The sequence below is a fragment of the Oncorhynchus tshawytscha genome, linkage group LG16, assembly GCF_018296145.1.
Source record: "Oncorhynchus tshawytscha isolate Ot180627B linkage group LG16, Otsh_v2.0, whole genome shotgun sequence".
NCBI lineage: Eukaryota > Metazoa > Chordata > Actinopteri > Salmoniformes > Salmonidae > Oncorhynchus > Oncorhynchus tshawytscha.
Genome location: NC_056444.1, coordinates 44,663,354 through 44,687,927, shown reverse-complemented (window position 1 = coordinate 44,687,927; position 24,574 = coordinate 44,663,354). Strand labels below are relative to the sequence as shown.

Sequence of the window (24,574 nt, the reverse complement as noted above, 5' to 3'; positions counted from 1 at the left end):
CCCTCCACCTCCCTTTCTCTCTCTTCCTCCATCTTTTCCTTCTCCAGATCTACATCCTCCCCCAGGCAGCCATTTTTAAGATGGAGGGTCTGGAGGGTGCTGATATGGAGGCAGCGATGCTGAACAACATGCGTGTATACGGCACCATTGTGCTCAGTTTCATGGCCACGGTGGTGTTTGTGGGGGTCAAATATGTCAACAAGCTGGCTCTGGTCTTCCTGGCCTGCGTCATTCTGTCCATCCTGGCTGTCTATGCTGGGGTCATCAAGACGGCCTTTGAACCCCCTGTTTTCCCGTAAGTTTGACCTGACTGAGCCTTGTGCTGGTGCATGCTGGTGTCCTTTACATGCTCTCCCATACACATTGGTGCTTCCAAAACGTTTTCCTGCTGTTGCTCACTTACACCCAAACCAGACAATGACCCTCAACATGGGGGCCCCTCAGGGGTGCGTGCAAAGTCCCCTCCTGCACTCCCTGTTCACTCATGGCCGCACACGACTCCAACACCATCATTAAGTTTGCTGGTGACACAACGGTGGTTGAGCTGAACACCAATGACGATGAGATGGCCTATACAGAGAAGGTTAGTGACCTGGCAGTGTGGTGCCAGGACAACAACCTCACCATTAACATCAGCAAGACAAAGGAGCTGATCGTGGACGAAAGGAAACGGAGGGCCGAGCACACCCCCATCCACATTGATGGGCTGTAGTGGAGCATGTTGAGAGCTTCAAGTCCCTCAGAGTCAATATCACTAAGGTCCACACACCCCAACACAGTCATGAAGAAGGCACGACAAAGGCTCTTCCCACTCAGGAGGACTGAAAAAATTCAGCAAGTTCTACAGCTGCACCATCAAAGAAAGGTCCTAAAAATTGTCTCCAGCTACCCAAGTCATAGTCTGTTCTTTCTGCTACTGCACGGCAAGCGGTACCGATGCACCAAGTCCAGAATCAACAGGACCCTCAAAAGTTTCCACCCCCAAGCCATAAGACTGTCAAATGGTTATCCAATTAAAGCTACCCAGACTATCTGCATTGACCCTTTTTGCACTAACTCTTTTAACTCATCACATATGCTGCTTCTACTAATGTTTATCATCTACCCTGTTGCCTGGTCGCCATATCCCTACCTATGTGTACATATCTACCTCAAACACCTCGTACTCCTGCACCTTGACTCGTTACTCGAACATGAGTATATTGCCAAGTTATCGTTACTCATTGTGTATTTATTCCTCGTTATTATTGTGCTATTATATCAAAAAGTTCTCTCTGCGTTGTTGGGAAGGGCCAGTAAGTAAAGCATTTCACTGTTAGTCAACACCTGTTGTTTACAAAGCATGAGACAAATAATATTTTATTTGTTTGGATTTCAACAACGTGTTGCTTGTACGAGCGTTCCAAAATAAATTGACTTGCACATGTTATTCATCATTTCATCCACACTCCTTGCGCGCGTCTGCAGAGCCAGGCGCTAAAATGTCAATGAAGAGATAGCAGAACAGCGTGGCTAATTGACAAAGAAGACAACAGAGCTTACCAGCTTTTTCAAATTATCCTTCATAGAGGTAAGACATTTTGATTTCATAATGGAAAGAGCAGGTTCTTACAAGGTTTTAAAACACATACAGTACAAGTCAAAAGTTTGGACACTATCAGAACTCAGAATAAGATCCAGATGCAGACAGCTGGAGTCACAGATGTATTGACCCAAACAGGGGGCAGGCAAAAGATAGGTCAAAGGCAGGCAGAGGTCTGTAATCCAGGGTAGAGACAATAAGGTAAAGAACAGCAGGCAGGCTCAGGGTCAGGACAGGCAGAAGTTTGTAAACGGGTCAGTCAGGCAGGTAGAGCTCAACAGGCAGGCTCGGGGTCAGGTCAGGCAGAATGGTCAGAACTGGGGGAACTAGGGAACAGAACTTGAGAAAGCAGGGAGCCGGGAAAACACACTGGTAAGATCTGACAGGACAAGACGAACTGGCAACAGACAAACCGAGAACACAGGTATAAATACACTAGGGATAATGAGGAAGATTGGTGACACCTGGAGGGGGGTGGAGACAAGCACAAAGACAGGTTAAACAGATCAGGGTGTGACAGACACACCTACTCATTCAAGGATTTTTCTTTTTTTTTGGTTACTACATGACTCCATTTGTCGTATTTCATAGTTTTGATGTCTTCACTATTATTCTACAATGTAGAAAACAGTAAAAATAGTGATAAACCAATCAAAATATATTTTATATTTGAGATTCTTCAAAGTAGCCACCCTTTGCCTTGATGACAGCTTTGCACACTCCTGGCATTATCTCAACCAGCTTCACCTGGAATTAATTTCCAACAGTCTTGAAGGAGTTCCAAAATATGCTCATATTCCTTCACTCTGCAGTCCAACTCACACCAAACCATATCAACTGGGTTGAGGTCGGGTGATTGTGGAGGCAAGGTCATCTGATAAAGCACTCCATCACTCCCCTTCTTGTTCAAATATCCCTTACAAAGCCTGGAGGTGTGTTGAGTCATTATCCTCTTGAAAAACAATTGATAATCCCCCACTAAACGCAAACCAGATGGAATGACGTATCGCTGCAGAATGCTGTGGTAGCCATGCTGGTTAAGTGTGCTGCAATCTCTGAGGCTGGTAATTCTAATGAATTTATCCTTTGCAGCAGAGGATGGGTTGTCCTTTCCTGTCGCGGTCCTCATGAGAGACAGTTTCATCATAGCGCTGAATGGTTTTTGTGACAGCGCTTGAAGAAACTTAAACATTTCTTGAACTTTTCCATGTTGACTGATCGTCATGTCTTAAAGTAATGATGGACTGTCGTTTCACTTTGCTTGTTTGAGCTGTTCTTGCCATAATATGGACTTGGTATTTTACCAAATAGGGCTATCTTCTGTATACCACCCCTACCTTGTCACAACACATCTGATTGGCTCAAATGCATTAAGAAGGAAATAAATTCCACAAAATAACTTTTAACAAGTCACACCTGTTAATTGAAATGCATTCCAGCTGGCTACCTCATTAAGCTGGTTGAGAGAATGCCAATAGTGTGAAAAGCTGTCATCAAGGCAAAGGGTGGCTACTTCGAAGAATCTCAAATATAAAATGTATTTCTATTTGATCAGCACTTTTCTGGTTACTACATGATTCCATATGTGTTATTATAGTTTTATGTCTTCACTATTATTCTACAATGAAGAAAATAATAAAAATAAAGAAAAAGCCTTGAATGAGTAGGTGTGTCCAAACTTTTGACTAGTACTGTTCATTTGCCAAACAACTCTTAAAAGTAAGGGATGCGCTCTATTTCAAAATATTACTTTTTGTAGAATATTACATCTGTTGTTCCATGCATTCTACAAGTGAGAACTTGCAGAAGTATAGCCATAGGCCACTAAAGCAGACTAGTAACATAATACAACTATAATTTTATGTCCTTTTGAAATAAAATGTATTCATTTTTTATGCTTCTAAAGTCCGCCCTTAACAAAATTAAAATTAATTTCTTTATGATGTTGTATAACACTTGAATTGTGGTGTTTTTTGCTTTTTTTACAGTAAAATAAACTATAGAAAGTTTTTTTCGTAATGTATGTAGGACACATTTATTTGATTGTTTTGACTTTGGCTCAGAACGCATTGCTCCATGCCCAGCTTTTCTAGAGTTAATAGTCAGAATAGAGAAACACGAGTGTCAGGGTTTTCTCTGCTGGTCATTCGAGTCAAGTGCAGAAGAGCAGAGATAGGTGATCAGGCGACTTTATTTGCCAAGAGAAATAACAGACGGGCGCAAACAGCTACAACTCAAGCCAACCGGCAAAAGTGACAAGCGCAAAATATATTCAAGAATACAACCATAAGTTTCACCAAACTTCCGCACAAAGACATGGGGGGAACAGAGGAATATATATATGCAGTGTGATTAGGGAATGTAAACCAGGTGAGCGGGGAACAAGACAAAACAGATGGAACAATGAAAAATGGAGCGGCGATGGCTAGAAGACCGGTGACGTCGACCGCCGAACGCCGCCCAAACAAGGAGAGGAGCCGGGAAGTCTTGACAGTACCCCCCCCCCCTTGACATGCGGCTGACTCGGGGACGACACGGAGGTCGAGGCGCAGGGCGATCCAGCCGGAGACGGTGGAACTCCTGCAGCATTTCAGGGTCCAACACGTCCGCCACCGGAACCCAGCACCTCTCCTCCGGACCGTGCTCCTCCCACTCCACGAGGTACTGAAGGCCCCCCTCCCGACGCCTCGTATCCAGGATGGGAAGAACGGAGTACGCCGGGGCCCCCTCGATGTCCAGAGGGGGTGGAGGAACCTCTCTTACCTCAGACTCCTGGAGCGGACCAACCACCACCAGCCTGAGGAGAGACACATGGAACGAGGGGTTAATACGGTAATCGGGGGGAAGCTGTAACCTGTAACATACCTCGTTCACTCTCCTCAGGACTTTGAATGGCCCCACAAACCGCGGGCCCAGCTTCCGGCAGGTTTCGGGCCTCACTGCGGTGAAGGTCCGTGCTGGTTTTTTGCCGCAGCGCAGCCTGCTTGAGGTAAACATGGGCGGCTTCCCATGTCTCCTCAGCGAGCCTGAACCAGTCGTCCACTGCAGGAGCCTTGGTCTGACTCTGATGCCAATACCCACTGAAAGGGGGAGAGGTTAGTGGAGGAGTGGCGGAGCGAGTTCTGCGCCATCTCGGCCCAGGGCACGAACGCCGCCCACTCCCCCGGCCGGTCCTGGCAATAAGACCGCAGATACCTGCCCACATCCTGGTTCACTCTCTCCACCTGCCCATTACTCTCGGGGTGAAAACATGAGGTGAGGCTGATCGAGACCCCCAGATGTTCCATGAACGCCCTCCAGACTCTTTGAAGTGAACTGGGGACCTCGATCAGACACTATATCCTCAGGCACCCAGTAGTGCCGGAAGACATGTGTAAACAAGGCCTCCACAGTCTGTAGGGCCGTAGGGAGACTGGACAGATGGAGGAGACTACAGGACTCATGGTGTTTCCCTGTGAGGGAGGAAGATCGTTCAGAAAATCCACCGACAGGTGTGACCAAGGCCATTGTGGAATGGTTAAGGGTTGTAGCTTACCTCTGGGCAGGTGTCTAGGGGCCTTACAGTGGGCGCACACCGAGCAGGAGGAAACATAAACTCTCACGTCCTTTGCCAAGGTAGGCCACCAGTACTTCCCACTCAGACAGCGCACCGTCCAACCGATCCCCGGATGACCAGAGGAGGATAACGTGTGGGCTCAATAGATCAACTGGTCATGGACAGCAGATGGAACATACAGACGCCTGACGGGACACTGAAGGGGAGCGGGCTCTGTATGTAACGTCTGCTCAATGTCCACGTCCACCTCCCACATGACCGGTGCTACCAGGCAGGAGGCCGGGAGTATGGGAGTCTGAACCATGAGCCGCTCCTCTGTGTCATACAGCCGGGACAGTGCGTCTACCTTCACATTTTGGGAACCTGGTCTGTAGGACAGGGTAAACACAAAACGAGTCCCACCTTGCCTGATGAGGATTCAGTCTCCTCGCTGCCCAGATGTACTCCAGGTTGCAGGGGTCAGTCCAGATGAGGAAAGGGTGTTTAGCCCCTTCAAGCAAATGTCTCCACGCCTTCAAAGCTTTAACCACAGCAAACAGCTCCCGGTCCCCAACATCATAGTTCCGCTCCGCCGGGCTGAGTTTCTTCGAGAAGAAAGCACAGGGGCGGAGCTTTCGGTGGCGTACCCGAGTGCTGAGAGAGCACGGCTCCTATCCCAGCCTCGGACGCGTCCACCTCCATTATGAACGCCAAAGAGGGATCCAGATGGGCCAGCACGGGTGCCGAGGTAAACAGAGCCCTTAGGTGCCCAAAAGCACTGTCCGTCTCAGCCGACCACTGCAAACGTACAACAATGAGGTAATGGGAGCCGCCACCTGGCTAAAACCCCTGATAAATCTCCGGTAGTAATTGGCAAACCCTAAAAAACTGCTGCACCTCCTTTACAGTGGTGGGAGTCGGCCAATTACGCAAGGCTGAAATGCGGTCACTTTCCATCTTCACCCCTGATGTGGAAAGAACAGGCATTTCTGAAAGAACAGGCATTTCTCAGGCATTTCTCAGCCTTGAGGTCATGCTCCAACAGTCGCCCAAGTACCCTGCGTATCAAGGACACAGAATGTCATTGATATACACCACTATACCCTGCCCGTGCAGCTCCCTGAAATTTTCGTCTACAAAGGATTGGAAGACCCATACGGCATGACGAGGTACTCATAATGCCCTGAGGTGGTACTAAACTCTGTCTTCCACTCGTCTCCTTCCCGGATACGCACCAGGTTGTAAGCGCTCCTGAGATCCAGTTTAGTGAAGAAGCGCGCCCTGTGCATTGACTCAATCGCCGTGTCGATGAGAGGTAGCGGGTAACTGTACCTCACCGTGATTTGATTTAGACCTCGATAGCCAATGTACGGGCACAGACCTCCCTCCTTCTTCTTCACGAAAAATAAACTAGAGGAGGCGGGTGAAATGGAGGACCGAATGTACCCCTGACGCAGGGATTCAGAGACATATGTCTCCATAGCCACCATCTCCACTTGCGACAGGGGATACAGGTTACTCCTAGGAAGTATAGCGTCTACCGGGAGTTTTATTGCACAATCCCCCCGTCGATGGGGTGGTAATTAAGTTGCCTTCTTTTTGGAGGAAATCTACATATTCTAGGGGAATGAGCACGGTGGAGACCTGGTCTGGACTTACCACCGTGGTAGCACCAACGGGAACCCCTACACACCTCCCCGAGCACTCTCGCGACCACCCCGTGAGAGCCCTCTGTTGCCATGAAATGGTGGGGTCATGACGAACCAACCAGGGAAGGCCTAGTACCACGGGAAATGCAGGAGAGTCAATGAGGAAGAGACTGATTCTCTCCTCATGACCCCCCTGCGTCACCATGGTCAGGGAGATGGTGGCTTCCCTGATTAACCCGGACCCTAATGGTCGACTATCCCAGAGCGTGTACCGGGAAGGGACTAACCACAGGAATAATGTAGATCCCTAACCTAAGGGCGAACGCTCTGTCGATAAAATTCCCAGCCGTGCCTGAATCGACAGGCGCCTTATATTGAGAATGCGGGGAAAATTCAGGAAAGCAAACAGGTACAAACAGGTGCACAACAGAGGACTCTGGATGAGAGTGGTGCAGACTCACCTGGGGTGACGCCAGAGAGCCCTGCCTGCTGCCTCGACTCCCAGAGGTTACCAACCCGGCACTGACCGGCAGTGTGCCATCTGCGGGCCACAGATGGTGCACGTGAAGACCCCTCCTCCAACCTCCCTAAGGGCAGCCCCTCCCAGCTCCATTGGTACCGGAGCGGTGGTAATGGAAGCTAGAACCAACAGAGCCATCTCTGGACGTCCGCGGGTGACCAGCAGGTTATCCAACCGAATGGACAGATCCACCAGTTGGTCAAAGGTGATGGTGGCATCCCTGCAGTCCAACTCTCGATGGAAGTCGTCGCGCAGGCTGCATCTGTAGTGGTCAAATCAAATCAAATTGTATTTGTCACATACACATGGTTAGCAGATGTTAATGCGAGTGTAGCCAAGTGCTTGTGCTTCTAGTTCCGACAATGCAGTAATAACCAACGAGTAATCTAACCAAACAATTTCACAACAGCTACGTTATACACACAAGTGTAAAGGGATGAAGAATATGTACATAAAGATATATGAATGAGTGATGGCACAGAACGGCAGAGGCAAGATGCAGTAGATGGTATCGAGAACAGTATATACATATGAGATGAGTAATGTAGGGTATGTAAACATAAAAGTGGCATAGTTTAAAGTGGCTAGTGATACATTTTTTACATGTATGGCAGCAGCTACTCAATGTTAGTGGTGGCTGTTTAACAGTCTGATGGCCTTGAGATAGAAGCTGTTTTTCAATCTCTCGGTCCCTGCTTTGATGCACCTGTACTGACCTCACCTTCTGGATGATAGCGGGGTGAACAGGCAGTGGCTCGGGTGGTTGTTGTCCTTGATGATCTTTATGGCCTTCCTGTGACATCAGGTGGTGTAGGTGTCCTGGAGGGCAGGTAGTTTGCCCTCTGTGATGCGTTGTGCAGACCTCACTACCCTCTGGAGAGCCTTCCGGTTGTGGGCGGAGCAGTTGCCGTACCAGGCGGTGATACAGCCCGACAGGATCCTCTCGATTGTGCATCTGTAAAAGTTTGTTAGTGCTTTTGGTGACAAGTCAAATTTCTTCAGCCTCCTGAGGTTGAAGAGGCGCTGCTGCGCCTTCTTCACCACGCTGTCTTTGTTTTGTTGACGTTGAGTGTGAGGTTATTTTCCTGACACCACACTCTGAGGGCCCACACCTCCTCCCTGTAGGCCGTCTCATCGTTGTTGGTAATCAAGCCTACCACTGTAGTGTCGTCTGAAAACTTGGTGATTGAGTTGGAGGCGTGCATGGACACACTGTCGTGGGTGAACAGGGAGTACAGGAGAGGGCTCAGAACACACCCTTGTGAGGCCCCAGTGTTGAGGATCAGCGGGGTGGAGATGTTGTTACCTACCCTCACCACCTGGGGGCGGCCCATCAGGAAGTCCAGTACGCAGTTGCACAGGGCCAGGATCTCGAGCTTGATGATGAGTTTGGAGGGTACTATGGTGTTAAATGCGAAGCTGTAGTCGATGAACAGCATTCTCACATAGGTATTCGTCTTGTCCAGATGGGTTAGGGCAGTGTGCAGTGTGGTTGCGATTGCATCATCTGTGGACCTATTGGGGAGTTAAGTAAATTGGAGTGGGTCTAGGGTGTCAGGTAGGGTGGAGGTGTTATGGTCCTTGACTAGTCTCTCAAAGCACTTCATGATGACCGAAGTGAGTGCTACGGGGCGGTAGTCATTTAGCTCAGTTACCTTAGCTTTCTTGGGAACAGGAACAATGGTGGCCCTCTTGAAGCATGTGGGAACAGTACACTGGGATAAGGTTTGATTGAATATGTCCGTAAACACACCAGCCAGCTGGTCTGCGCATGCTCTGAGGACGCGGCTGGGGATGCTGTCTGGGCCTGCAGCTCTGCGAGGGTTAACACGTTTAAATGTTTTACTCACGTCGGCTGCAGTGAAGGAGAGTCCACAGGTTTTGGTAGCGGGACGTGTCATTGGCACTGTATTGTCCTCAAAGCGAGCAAAGAAGTTGTTTAGTCTGTATGGGAGCAAGACATCCTGGTTCGCAATGGGGCTGGTTTTCTCTTTATAATCCGTGATTTCCTGTAGACCCTGCCACATACCTCTTGTGTCTGAGCCCTTGAATTGCGACTCTAGTTTGTCTCTATACTGACACTTACCTTGTTTAATTGCCTTGCGGAGGGCATAGCTACACTGTTTGTATTTGGTCATGTTTCCGGTCACCTTGCCCTGGTTAAAAGCAGTGGTTCGCACTTTCAGTTTCGCACGAATGCTGCCATCAATCCGCGGTTTCTAGTTTGGGAATGTTTTAATCTCTCTGGGGTAGACGGGACGCTTGCGTCCCACATGGCCAATAGCCAGGGAAAATGCAGAGCGCCAAATTCAAATACATTTCTATAAAAATCAAACTTTCAATAAATTACACATGCAAGATATCAAATTAAAGCTACACTCGTTGTGAATCCAGCCAACATGTCAGATTTCAAAAAGGCTTTTCGGCGAAAGCATAAGATGCTATTTTCTGATGATAGCACAACAGTAAACAATGAGAGAGTAGTATATTTCAACTCTGCAGGCGTGACACAAAACGCAGAAATAAAATACAAATCATGCATTACCTTTGACGAGCTTCTTTTGTTGACATTCCTATATGTCCCATAAACATCACAAATGGTCCTTTTGTTCAATTAATTCCGTCAATACATATCCAAAATGTCCATTTATTTGGCGTGTTTGATCCAGAAAAACACCACTTCCAACTTACGCAACGTCGCTACAAAATATCTCAAAAGTTACCTGTAAACTTTGCCAAAACATTTCAAACTACTTTTGTCATATAATTTTAGGTATTTCAAACGTATATAATCGATCAAATTGATGACGGGATGATCTGTGTTCAATACAGGAGCAAAACAAACTGACGCTACTTTTCTGGTAACGTGCCTCTATCAAAAGGTACACATGAAGTGACTCTCGTTCTGAGCTATGGTACTTCTTCATTACACAAAGGAAAAACCTCAACCAATCTCTACAAACTGGTGACATCAAGTGGAAGCGGTAGGAACTGCAGGAAAGTCGATTAGAATTCTGGATTCCCCGTGAAAACCTATTGAAAAGACAGTGATTTTTTTTATCAAAAAAAAAAAAATCTGAATGGTCTGTCCTCGGGATTTTGCCCGCTAAATGAGTTCTGTTATACTCAAAGACATGATTGAAACAGTTTTAGAAACTTCAGAATGTTTTCTATCCAATACTAATAATAATATGCATATATTAGGATCTGGGACAGCGTAGGAGGCAGTTCAGTTTGGGCACGCTATTTATCCAAAAGTGAAAATGGTGCCTGCTACCCCAAACAGGTGTTATGACTTCTATGAATGGTGGGTGGAGGAGTCAAGCGCAGAGAGCAGGTAGTTCCGTACGTGGATCTTTTATTCCAATGACAGCGGAAAAACGGACATGCAAAACACAAAGGCGCATGAAACAACCCGTCCAAATAAACAGGACTAAAACTGTCCGGAAAAATAGAGATCACAATAATCAACCAACACCATAAAACAGAGAACAAACCCGCACAATAACCAGCGGACCTAGTGCCCTTAAATAGCCTACAAACAAAACTAAACTCAAAACAGGTGTAACCAATTAGACCCAACTAACAGAAACAAAAGGAAAGGGAATCGATGGCAGCTAGTAGGCCGGCGACGACGACCGCCGAGCGCCGAGCGCCGCCCGAACAGGAAGAGACACCATCTTCGGCGGGATTCGTGACAACAGCTAAATTGTTGCTGTGGGTACGACATTGCTGATGCACTTGCTAATAAACTTGCTCACCGAATCAGCGTATTCGTCAATGTTGTTGTTTGACGCAGTGCAGAACATATCCCATTCCACGTGATCGAAGCAATCTTGAAGCGTGGGATCAGATTGTTCGGACCAGCGTTGAACAGACCTGAGCGCAGGAGCCTCCTGTTTTAGTTTCTGTCTATAGGCTGGGAGCAAGAAAATGGGGTCGTGGTCAGCTTTTCCAAAAGGAGGGCGGGGGAGGGCCTTATATGCGTCGCGGAAGTTAGAATATCAATGATCCAGGGTTTTACAAGCCCTGGTAGCACAACCAATATGCTGATAGAATTTAGGGAGTCTGTAGTTCCATCCTGCTCCGGCTGCCAAGGTCCAAAATTCCAGGGCGAACTCCTGGGTGCTCCTCGTCCCCTGCCTCAGGTGGAAGAGCCGTTCCCCTGCCGCTGTACCCTAGGGCGGATGGTCGAAGACTGCCCAGAAGCGGCGGGTGAACTTCTCAAGGTGATCCAACGCCGCTTCTCCTTCTCCCCACACGGAGTTTGCAGAGCTCTCCCCGAGAGGCATGAGATGAGGGCGGACACCCTCTCCCTTCCCGAGGGAGCTGGGTGAACGGTGGCCAGGTATAGGTCCAGCTGTAATAGGCTGCCATCCCATCATACTCCCTGGGAAGGGAGAGACACATCCCAGTAGGACTGGATCCAGGAGGGACGGGTAGAGGTAACCCCGGTTGTGCTGGTCGAGGCGCCGGAGAGACTCCCTGTATCTCCCAGCGGTCCATGGTCTGGACAACGCAATCCATCGTGGCGCCGAGATGTTGCAGCATCACCGAGTATCCTCAGACGCGCTCCTCGACTTCTCTGACCGGGGTACCTGATCATGCTGACTCCATGGTGGATGTGGAATTCTGTCAGGGTTTTCGTTGCTGATCATTCAAGTCAAGTGCAGGAGAACAGAGAATAGGTGATCAGGCGACTTTATTTGCCAAGAGCAATAACAGACGGGCGCAAACAGCTACAACTCAAGCCAACCGGCAAAAGTGACAAGCGCAAATTCCACACAAAGACATGGGGGGAAGAGAGGGGGAAGGGGGGAGAGGAATATATGCAGTGTAATTAGGGAATGTAAACCAGGTGTGCGGGGAAGAAGACAAAACAAATGGAACAATGAAAAATGGAGCGGCGATGGCTAGAAGACCGTTGACGTCAACCGCGAAACTAGGAGAGGAGCCGAGTTCTTCAAAGATCCAGAAAAAAAGGACCATATGCATTTCTGGTGAAATAACCCAATGTTCATCTCCCAGGAACAATTAGCTAGCAATAGCAAGCTAGCAAAATGTCAATGAATGTTTAATGTGTGTTCGACATGCCCCCAAATTAATTAAGTTGATTTTGATATTTTAACCTGTGTGCTTCCACATCATGGTTTGAATTTTCTACATCATAATCAAATAGACTATGTTAATATCGACAAACAGAAAATAAATCCATTCCTACCTTGTACCCGGTATCTAAGGTTATGCTTGACAATCTTCGAATGTCATTACACTTTTTGGTGATTTGTAGCATCAAATGGCATGGGAGGTGCACAGTTTGGATGCTGGAATTATATTTTGGACAAACGTGCGCAGGTAGCCTACAGGACTCATTTGAAGTAGCCTAATCAGATTAAAACATTGTGACTTAATATAAAGTTAATTGATAAATATGTAGGCTGCATTGAAGCATTAGGTTCTAGGTGCGCGAGGAATAGCCACTAGGAATTGGAGAAGAGTCAGAGTGCGTATTAAAGTTTCCTGCAAATTATGGTGGAAAATAAGTATTTGGTCACCTACAAACAAGCAATATTTCTGGCTCTCACAGACCTGTAACTTCTTCTTTAAGAGGCTCCTCTGTCCTCCACTCATTACCTGTATTAATGGCACCTGTTTGAACTTGTTATCAGTATAGAAGACACCTGTCCACAACCTCAAACAGTCACACTCCAAACTCCACTATGGCCAAGACCAAAGGACATCAGAAGCAAAATTGTAGACCTGTACCACGCTGGGAAGACTGAATCTGCAATAGGTAAGCAGCTTGGTTTGAAGAAATCTACTGTGGGAGCAATTATTAGGAAATGGAAGACATACAAGACCACTGATAATTTCCCTCGATCTGGGGCTCCATGCAAGATCTCACCCCGTGGGGTCAAAATGATCACAAGAACGGTGAGCAAAAATCCCAGAACCAATGAATGACCTGCAGAGAGCTGGGACCAAAGTAACAAAGCCTACCATCAGTAACACACTACGCCGCCAGGAACTCAAATCCTGGAGTGTCAGACGTGTCCCCCTGCTTTAGCCAGTACATATCCAGAAGAAGATTGGGAGAATGTCATATGGTCAGATGAAACCAAAATATAACTTTTTGGTAAAAACTCAACTCATTGTGTTTGGAGGACAAAGAATGCTGAGTTGCATCCATAGCTACTGTGAAGCATGGGGGTGGAAACATCATGCTTTGGGGCTGTTTTTCTGCAAAGGGACCAGGACGACTGATCCGTGTAAAGGAAAGAATAAATGGGGCCATGCATCGTGAGATTTTGAGTGAAAACCTCCTTCCATCAGCAAGGGCATTGAAGATGAAACATGGCTGGGTCTTTCAGCAAGACAATGATCCCAAACACACCGCCCGGGCAACAAAGGAGTGGCTTCGTAAGAAGCATTTCAAGGTCCTGGAGTGGCCTAGCCAGTCTCCAAGGAGTGGCCTAGCCAGTCTCAGATCTCAACCCCATAGACAATCTTTGGAGGGAGTTGAAAGTCCGTGTTGCCCAGCAACAGCCCCAAAACATCACTGCTCTAGAGGAGATCTGCATGGAGGAATGGGCCAAAATACCAGCAACAGTGTGTGAAAACCTTGTGAAGACTTACAGAAAATGTTTGACCTCTGTCATTGCCAACAAAGGGTATATAACAAAGTATTGAGATAAACTTTTGTTATTGACCAAATACTTATTTTCCACCATAATTTGCAAATACATTCATTAAAAATCCTACAATGTGATTTTCTGGATTTTTTTTCTCATTTTGTCTGTCATAGTTGAAGTGTACCTATGATGAAAATTACAGGCCTCTCTCATCTTTTTAAGTGGGAGAACTTGCACAATTGGTGGCTGACTAAATACTTTTTTGCCCCACTGTATATAAAATTGGGGCAGCTTAAATGATTCATGTGTGGTATGATTGCTAGTTAGCCTATTGCAGATCTGGACAAACAATCCACCTACCACTTCTGCCACTATGAATGGTGGATAGAGGACAAGATAGACTATATTGACATGTGGTATAGTTAGCATAGTGCATAAGGGAAGCAGATGAGGAAATTTGCCTAAGATGGAATCTATTATATAGTAAAGCCTGCAAAATAGTGAATGTAAACCAGGAGGAAAATGCACTACCCTCCCATGCCGAATATAAACACACACTAAATACTCCCAAAAGCTTAAAAAAAACACCTATTTTGGACCACCCTCCACCCTAGTAACTGAATGTAAAAAACATTAAGAACACCTGAGTGTACAAAACATTAAGAACACATTCCTAATATTGAGTTGCACCCTTTTTTGGCCCATGTTGACTCCAATGCTCCCCACAGTTGTGTCAAGTTGGCTGGATGTCCTTTGGTGGTGAACCATTCTTGATACTCATGGGAAAGAGAAAAATCCAGCAGCGTTGCAGTTCTTGATACAAACCGGTGCGTTTTTGCACCTACTACGTACCGTACCCCGTTCAAAGGCCCTTAAATCTTTTGTCTTGCTCAATCACCCACTGAATAGCACACAGACACAATCAATCTCTCAATTATCTCAAGTTTTAAACATCCTTCTTTATCATGTCTCCTCCACCTTCATCTGTGCTGATTGAAGTGAATTTAACAAGTGACATCAATAAGGGATAATAGCGTTCACCTGGATTCACCTGGTCAGTCTATGTGATGGAAAGAGCAGATTCATAATGTTTTGTACACTCAGTATAGATGACTGGGTTGTAGAGGGCAGCACTCTTGGCAAAGAAGGTTGGGATGGTCATCATGACAGGGCTGAAGTTGGTTCCTTGATTGGTAAAGATGTAACAGGCCACTGTGGCATAGGGCATCCAGCATGCCAAAAACGAGATGACCATGACGTTCACTTACTTCTCTGACCTCTGAGTGGTCTCTGACTCCCTCCTCCCCCAATAATTTTCAAACTGTCCCTTAAAGATCAAATACGCATTAGGGGAAACAGTGCCACTGTTCACCCCAGTGTATTTGTTATTATTTTTGTTTTGTTTATGAAAACGGAAGAGAAGAGCATTCGGCAGCGTGGTCAAATAAGTTGCAGTGCATATTCTGCTGTCCTAGTGCAATGATGTCTGAGGGGGAAAAAACAATATTCATTGTTTGCAGTAACTTCTTTGTTGTTGTAATATCTCAAACGGACATAGCAATTTCACCAGTTAAGGGTTCCAGCTTTAAAGCTTTCGGAGCTTTACAAACCAAACAAACAAAACCATGATGACCTTGTCTCTAGCCGTAAACTCAAAGCAACCAGCGGATTTTGATTTGTTTGTTTAATGTTTACTTCATTCACTCAATCAAGCCATGTGCCTTGCATATTTATGTTGATTTATGTTGTGCTTTCCCCAACCTCTAAATAAATAAGTAGCTAATGATTATGTAATGTCTGTCCTACCCCCTACAGCGTGTGTATCCTGGGGAACCGTACTCTGATCTCCAAGGGATTTGACGTTTGTGCCAAGGTCATTGAGCGGGACAACGGCACAGTCACCACCAAACTGTGGAAGATTTTCTGTGACTCCGAGTTCCTCAATGCTACCTGTGACGAATACTTTGCAAACAACAATGTCTCTGAGATCCAGGGTATCCCAGGGGTCAGCAGTGGTATACTGGCTGGTAAGAGGTGCCCACTCAGAATGTATTGTAATCGAATGTAGTCTGTAGTAGAGCGATGTACTGGTACCCCACAAAAGGTATGTAATTGTTATGATGTGCATTTCTCTCTCTCTCTCTCTCTCTCTCTACTCTCTCTCTCTCTCTACTTTCTCTCTACTCTCTCTCTACACAGAGAATCTGTTTGGTTACTATCTGGAGAAGGGAGACTTCTTGGAGAAGCGGGGGATCTCTGCCATGCAGGACCCTGAAGCTGTCATCACCAACTCCAACCGTTACGTCCTGGCTGACATCACCAGCTTCTTCACCCTACTGGTGGGGATCTACTTCCCCTCCGTCACAGGTTAGTCACTGCTGGGTAACAGGTCAGTCACTGGGTCAAGGGTCAGGGGTCACTGCTGGGGACCGACTAGGTCAAGCTTATCCCAAAAGGGCAGTATAGGTACAGGCTTTTGTTTCAGCCAAGCAGTAACCTGATTTATCTAATAACCTATATTAAGTTATTATAATTACATTTAAAGATCTTACCTTATGAATTCAAAGTAAATACCTGATCAAAAGCATCATTCCTAGACCCAAGGAAACCAGCGAGAAACATTATTCCTGTTGTAATATCCACTTCATGGTGACAAATAGTGCCGTGAGAGTCTCTCCACAGGCCCAAATGCAGAGAGAGAGAGAGAAATACATTCCACAACTGATGACACAAAAGGAGCTGAATGGGGCGAAATGAGAGGAAATAGAATTTCTGCCAAAAACCACATCAGCAGAAATTCTGGGGAATACATGAGTCACATTCCCACTATCATCCCAATGGCATAACAGCTGAATAAAATGCCCATTGTGTATGAACATTTGCTCTGTGACATACAGTATAGTATTATCAGTACTCATGTTTTGTGAGAGATGCTCCTGGTTTGTTGAACACAGCACCCGTTTGCTGGATCATCATAAAAACACAGTTGCTACAAGTAAAGAATACGTTTTGTTAAGGTCTTTTATCAAAAATTCTATTCGTTTTTTTGTTGTGCCTCCACTTTTTCACTTCTGAAAATGTGCACCACATAATTCCAAAAAGCACTTCCTAGCACAGTGTAATGAAAAAAGTTAAACGTGTAAAACAGAGGACATCAAGTGTGAAGGATGGGAATTGGTCCTGTTTAATCCTGTTTGTATCTGTTCCTCTGCCTCCCAGGCATTATGGCTGGCTCCAACCGCTCTGGAGACCTGCGTGATGCCCAGAAGTCCATCCCCATAGGCACCATAGCAGCCATCACCACGACTTCTATAGTGTGTATCCTTTACTTAAGCCATAATGCGTGAGGGGGTGTGGTAGTTGGCCACGCCTTTCAGCCAATCAGCATCCAGGGCTCGAACCACCCGGTTTATAATTAAGCAATAAAGCCCGAGGGGGTGTAGTATACATACCACGGCTAAGGGTTGTTCTTACGCACGACGCAATGCAGAGTGCCTGGACACAGCCCTTAGCCTATGGTATATTATATATATATATCACAAACCCCCGAGGTGCCGCATTGCTATCATAAACTGTTTACCAACATAATTAGAGCAGTAAAAATAAGTGTTTTGTCATACCTGTGGTATACGGTCTGATATACCACTGCTGTCAACCAATCAGCATTCAGGGCTCGAACCACCTGGTTTATAATACAGTATATACAGTGCATTCGGAAAGTATTCAGACACCTTGACTTTTTCCACATTTTGTTGCACGACATCCTTATTCTAAAATTGATTCAATAGGTTTTTCCCCTCATCAATCTACACACAATACCCAGTAATGACAAAGCAAAAACAGGTTTTTACTCAGTACTTTGATAAAGAACCTTTGGCAGCGATTACAGCCTTGAGTCTTCTTGGGTATGTCTCTACAAGCTTGGCACACCTGTATTTGGGGAGTTTCTCCCATTCTTCTCTGAAGATCCTCTCAAAACCTGTCAGGTTGGTTGGGGAGCGTCGCTGTACAGTAATTTTCAGGTCTCTCCAGAGACGTTAGATCGGCTTCAAGTCCGGGCTCTGGCTGGGCCATTCAAGGACATTCAGAGACTTGTCCTGAAGCCACTCCTGCGTTGTCTTGACTGTGTGTTTAGGATCATTATCCTATTGGAAGGTGAACCTTCGCCCCATTCTGAGGTCCTGAGCGCTCTGGAGCAGATTTTTATCAAGGATCTCTCTTTACTTTGCTCCATTCATCTTTCCCACAATCCTGCCTAGTCTCCCAGTCACTACCGCTGAAAAATATCCCAACAGCATGATACTGCCAGCACCATGCTTCACCGTAGGGATGGTGCCAGGTTTCCTCCAGATGTGACGCTTGTCATTTAGGCCAAAGAGTTCAATCTTGGTTTCATCCAACCAGAGAATCTTGTTTCTCATAGTCTGAGAGTCCTTTTGGCAAACTCCAAGCAGCCTGTAATGTGCCTTTTACTGAGGAGTGGCTTCCGTCTGGCCACTCTACAATAAAAACCTGGTTGGTGGAGTGCTGCAGGTTGTCTTTCTGGAAGGTTATCCCATCTCCACAGAGGGACACTGGAGGTCTGTCAGATTGACCATCAGGTTCTTGGTCACCTCCCTGACCAAAGCCCTTCTCCCCCGATTGCTCAGTTTTGATTGTCAGCGGACAGCTATTGGAAGAGTCTTGGTGGTTCCAAACTTCTTCCATTAAAGAATGCTGAAGGCCAATGTGTTCTTGGGGACCTTCAATGTTGCCTACATTTTTTGGTACCCTTCCCCAGATCTTTTCCTCGAGACAAACCTGTCTCGGAGCTCTATGATCAATGGAAACAGGATGCACTTGAGCTCAATTTTGGGTCTCATAGCAAAGGGTCTGAATGTTATGTTAATTTTGTTTTTTATTTGTAATACATTTGCAAAAATGTTGTAAAAAACTGTTTCCACTTTGTCATTATGGGGCATTGTGTGTAGCTTGATGAGGAAACATTTTCATTTAATCTATTTTAGAATAAGGCGGTAACGTAACAAAATGTGGAAAAAGTCAAAGGGTCTGAATACTTTCTGAATGGAATGCACTGTACTACCCCTGGCAGTTCTACTGGAAGCGGAGCTGTCCATGGTTCTGAAACATGGTCCACTACCAGTATTACTGAAGCGGTGCTGTCCATTGTGCTGAAATCTGATTTGTACTTTCTCAGGGACTGCTGACAATAATACGCTGGAATATTAACTATACTTTGTTTGAATGTTTGAATAAACCATATGAAGCATTTGATTCTTTATTTAGGTCTATATGTCTTTGAGCTTTTGTAAACGCTCAGCTAACTTTGTTTGGGAGACAGTCTGCAGGTGTATTCCTTCACTGCTTCTCTCAGACATGTCTGCAGTGGTCCTGTTTGGGGCCTGTATTGAAGGGGTGGTCCTGAGGGACAAGTGAGTCATTTGTATTCTCCTATACATCCACTGCCTAGTGAAAGTCTACAACCTCTTGCACAGTCTTCCCATTTGTCTGCCTTAAATTAAAACTTAAAAGGGAATACATTAGATTTTTTTTTACAGATCTACACAACCTACTCCACATTTTCAAAGTGAATTTTTTTCTCCAAATTATTAATAATAAAGATAATAATAGATGTCTTGATTGCATATGTTTTCACACCGTAGAGTAAATACTTGATTGAAGCAGCTTTGGCAGCCATTACAGATGTGAATCATTTTGAATAAGATTTTTACCAACCTTGCACAACTCTAAGTGCAATGTTTCCATTGTTTTTGTTCAAATTGATCAAGCTCAGTAAATGTGGTTGAGAATCATTGATGGACAGCAATATTCAAACCTTGTCTCTGATTTTCAAGTAGATTAAAGTGAGGACTGAGACTGGACCATTCAGGAAACCTCACCACCTCTTGGAAAGCCATTCTGGTGTGACATTGGCATTTAAATGTGTATAATGGTCTTGCTGAAAAATAAAACTCTGTCCCAGGGTTAGGTAAGTTATTACCTGGGCTTTGCTCCATATTAACTCTGAGGCATGAAGACATACGCAAACAACACATCAATCCCTTTTTCAGATGTAATTTTAAGGCAGCAAAATGTGAAGACTGCGCAAGGGGTGTGTAGACTTTCACTAGCGACTGTAACTAGCATACTCCCACTAATTGTCTATGTAATCAGATACAAAACATAGAATAACAAATAACTTTCCAAACACTGAGAATCCAAAAAACAGTTGTGTATACTGAATGTATTATGCAATGGAAGAAGCCAGTTGTTATAGCAAAAACATTCATTGAAAAAGACAACTTAGAAATGTATCACTCTGACCTCAGGTTTGGTGAGGGGGTGGACGGTAACCTTGTGATTGGTACGTTGGCTTGGCCGTCACCATGGGTCATCGTGATTGGATCCTTCTTCTCCACCTGTGGGGCTGGGCTTCAGAGTTTGACTGGAGCACCACGCCTCCTGCAGGCCATTTCTCGCGATAGCGTCATCCCTTTCCTTAAAGTGAGTACACACACACACACACACACACACACACACATGTAAAGGCAAATAAAACACACTTTCACAACCACGCTAGCACAGCTATTTCTTGGAGTGGTCAAACAGCGAACAAGCACACACAACATTGGTAATGATCTGCATAGTAAATTTACTGTATACTATTACCAGAACCACAGCTACTACTGTTTTAATACCACATAGAGAATGTATCTGTTTGTTCCGAGCAATTTAAGTCCACTCTATTCAAATACCTCTCAAGTGTGTAGGAGCTAGCAGTGATTACTTATGCATGGCCCTACTATAGTCCAGGTTCAGGTTGACTTGCTGTGATGGAAGCTGTCTTTACCCCCCCTGCCAAACCCACCGTTTGCAGCTTGTGGGTAGATAGTGATTAATCACCCTGCAGCAGGGAACAGTGTGACCTGAATGAGAAAAAAGGAGACACTGAAACTCCTACAGTCCACTCCATTTTTTACTACAATGTGCTGTGATGCATGTGTGTTTTTTTAAATTTTATTTAACCTTTATTTAGCTAGGAAAGTCAGTAAAGAACTAATTCTTATTTACAATGACAGCCTACCCCGGCCAAACACTGACCCAACTGAGATGCAGTGCCTCAGACCGCTGCGCCACTCGGGATAGATAATAGTATCTCACTGTTGTGTATTGTCTGTAGGTGTTTGGGCATGGCAAGGCCAACGGAGAGCCTACCTGGGCCCTGCTTCTCACAGCTAGTATCTGTGAGATCGGCATCATCATCGCCTCTCTGGACGCTGTTGCCCCCATCCTCTCCATGTAAGACAATCCCCCATCTAATATTAATTTTGCTTCACCTTAAACACACTATGGAGATGGTTATGTCTTGATAGCAAGTACAGCTGTTCTGACTGAGTTCTTATTTCTGTGTAGGTTCTTCTTGATGTGCTACATGTTTGTCAACCTGGCCTGTGCCCTGCAGACTCTGCTGAGAACCCCCAACTGGAGGCCGCGCTTCAAGTTCTACCACTGGTGAGTTGAACAACTCAACATCATTGGTCTCTCTCTTAGCTGTGGGATCATCACCAAAGAGTGCTAATATTCTCAGGTGTGAAACAGTCTACTATAGCATTTATGTCTGGCACCGAATATCTGGCCAGGCCAAGTAGGTTTCTGTTAGGAAGCTGTTATTTACCTGAGTAGTCTGCCAGAGACACTGTGGGAATCTGGAGCTTGTCTTAGCCTATATTAATCCTCTATTGGCAAGACCACAACAAAAGCAGACAGAGAGACAAGATGTCCTGTCTCCAATCTCTGGCCATTATTATGATCAGAGCTGTGGTGTGACTCTAGCAGCAACAAACATCAGACTGAAGACGTGACTTCCTGTTCTTCTGCCCCACAGGGCTCTCTCCTTCCTGGGCATGAGCTTGTGTCTGTCACTCATGTTCATCTGTTCCTGGTACTACGCCATTGTTGCCATGGTGATCGCTACCTGCATCTACAAATACATTGAGTTCGCTGGGTGAGTGAGCTTTCAGTCCTTAGACTACAAAGCAGAGAAAAATTGCAACTAAGAAATAATTATCCTTTCAAATGGGTTTTTCCCAGAGCCAAGACCCATAACAGACTTGGCTGATTCTAGAGAGAAAAGTTGTCTTTCTCTGTTTTCTTAGCAATTTATCCTGATTCTGTTCAGAGGGTTATCAAGTTGTATTAACTGAGTCACACTGATTAATGTGGCTGCTTTGAAAAATCAGGGAGTCTATATTGATGTACCAGCACTTATGTTATTCTCACACATGGGCCATCCAAAAATACATTTGAATGATATATAAATCAAACTGGAGATTTTCAAATACAATGGTTAAACACTGTTGGGATGTTCTTATATTCATTAGTAACTGACACTCACAGGTTACTAAACCCACACACTTAGTACCAGTGAACATTTCAGTTAATTAATGGTTGATTGACTCGAACTCTTTGCTTGGTGGTGTGTGACAGGGCGGAGAAGGAATGGGGAGATGGTATACGTGGCATCTCGCTCAGCGCTGCTCGCTTTGCCCTCATGAGGCTGGAGGAGGGACCGCCTCACACCAAGAACTGGAGGTCAGTGACTCACAGAGAGGCTAAATGCCTCTACTCACATCTATAAAATAGACTTCTATTATTGCACAAGCTTTATTCATCATGTGTACCATACTGAACTCAAGGGAAATGTACAGATCCAGTCAAAGGTTTGGACACACCTATTCATTCAAGGGTTTTTATTTATTTTTACTATTTTAGAATAATAGTGCAGACATCAAAACTGTGAAATGACACATATGGAATCATGTAGCAACCAAAAATGTGTTAAACAAATCTAAATATATTTATATTTGAGATTCTTCTAAGTAGCCACCCTTTGCCTTGATGCCAGCTTTGCACACTCTTGGCATTCTCTCAACCAGCTTCACCTGGAATGCTTTTCCAACAGTCTTGCCGGAGTTCTCACATATGCTGAGCACTTGTTGGCTGCTTTTCCTTCACTCTGTCGTCCAACTCATCCCAAACCATCTCAATTGGGTTGAGGTTGGGTGATTGTGGAGGCACAGTTATAAAACTGTACGGAGGTTTCAAATCCTTCACGTCAAAAGAAACACAGAAAGTGCTTACGCACAAAAATATTCTGATTTATAACACAGTGCGTGCACACATCCCCGCGCCGGTTTCCCTTTATAAATCACAATCAACACGAAATTTGGTGCACGTGAGCGAGCATCTTGCCCCACCCTTTTAACGCCCATAGTTGCCTTATGAATAATCAGTGAAACGCCCCTAATTAATATTCCTCCATACTGACTACATGACAACAATGACATCTAAAAAAAAATACAATTCACCCAGTGTGAAATGGAAGTTCTTGTCGGGGAGGTTGAAGTAAGAACAAATATATTGTTTGGTGGACACAGTGTGGGCATTACAAACAACAAAAAGGCGTTAGATTGGCACTATGTGTCGGACGCTGTGAATGCTGCTAGCTCAGAAGGTCGGACCATCTCAGAAATAAAAAAGACGTGGTCCTGACATAAAAGTGGAGGCCAAAAAGAGGCACCGTCGACGCTATTAACGAGGTTGCCAAGGAGTTGAAGTGGGACAGGCAAAGCTTGGTTTCTGTGGGTGCTTCTCTGTAAAGCTTGGCCCACTACAGCACAGAGATCCAAGAGAACAGCTCTTGGTAATCGGAAACGGCTCATAAGCCACTCATCATCATTGGTCTCTCTCCAAATTCTTCCATTCGCCAAATCTTCCAACAGTGCCAAAGCAGCCATTGTACATTGTAATTGCATGCCTTTTTATAGCCACCCATTTGATTGTCAAAGCTTCCCAATTGCGTAACATCTTCAGGTGTGGTAATTACCCTGATTGTAACTGACCATTATCACATTGACAGTTCTGCGCAACAAACATGTAATAACGATATGCAGTTTGAAATCGGAAGTTTACATACACCAAATACATTTAAACTCAGTTTTTCACAATTCCTGACATTTAATCCTAGTAAATATTCCCTGTTTTAAGTCAGTTAGGATCACCACTTTATTTTAAGAATGTGAAATGTCAGAATAATAGTAGAGAGAATTATTAATTTCTACTTTTATTTCTTTCATCACATTCCCAGTGGGTCAGAAGTTTACATACACTCAATTAGTATTTTGTAGCATTGCCTTTAAATTGTTTAACTTGAGTCAAACATTTTGGCTAGCCTTCCACAATAAGTTGGGTGAATTTTGGCCCATTCCTCCTGACAGAGATGGTGTAACTGAGGCAGGTTTGTAGACCTCCTTGCTCGCACATGCTTTTTCTGTTCTGCCCACAAATGTTCTATAGGATTGAGGTCAGGACTTTGTGATGGCCACTCCAATACCTTGACTTTGTTGTCCTTAAGCCATTTTGCCACAACTTTGGAAGTATGCTTGGGGTCATTGTCCATTTGGAAGACCCATTTGCGATGTCTTGAGATGTTGCTTCAATATATCCACATAGTTTTCCTCCCTCATGATGCCATCTATTTTGTGAAGTGCCCCAGTCCCTCCTGCAGAAAAGCATCCCCACAACAAGGGGATGCTGTCACCCCTGTTCTTCACGGTTGGGATGGTTTTCTTTGGCTTGCTAGCCTCCCCCTTTTCC

The 24,574-nt window shown here is 45.2% G+C and overlaps 1 protein-coding gene across 1 annotated transcript in view; it reads left to right on the top strand.

Annotated features, from left to right (window-relative positions):
* Nucleotides 1–24,574, top strand: part of LOC112215726 (solute carrier family 12 member 5) — a 98,706-nt gene that overhangs the window by 63,111 nt on the left and 11,021 nt on the right. Inside the window, exons 7-16 of the mRNA XM_024375052.2 lie at nucleotides 48–295; nucleotides 15,734–15,945; nucleotides 16,118–16,285; nucleotides 17,138–17,236; nucleotides 19,293–19,350; nucleotides 20,248–20,422; nucleotides 21,099–21,217; nucleotides 21,332–21,430; nucleotides 21,804–21,923; nucleotides 22,406–22,510. Of these exons, the coding sequence (XP_024230820.1) occupies nucleotides 48–295; nucleotides 15,734–15,945; nucleotides 16,118–16,285; nucleotides 17,138–17,236; nucleotides 19,293–19,350; nucleotides 20,248–20,422; nucleotides 21,099–21,217; nucleotides 21,332–21,430; nucleotides 21,804–21,923; nucleotides 22,406–22,510 (1,403 nt within the window). The remainder of the gene's footprint in view (nucleotides 1–47; nucleotides 296–15,733; nucleotides 15,946–16,117; nucleotides 16,286–17,137; nucleotides 17,237–19,292; nucleotides 19,351–20,247; nucleotides 20,423–21,098; nucleotides 21,218–21,331; nucleotides 21,431–21,803; nucleotides 21,924–22,405; nucleotides 22,511–24,574) is intronic.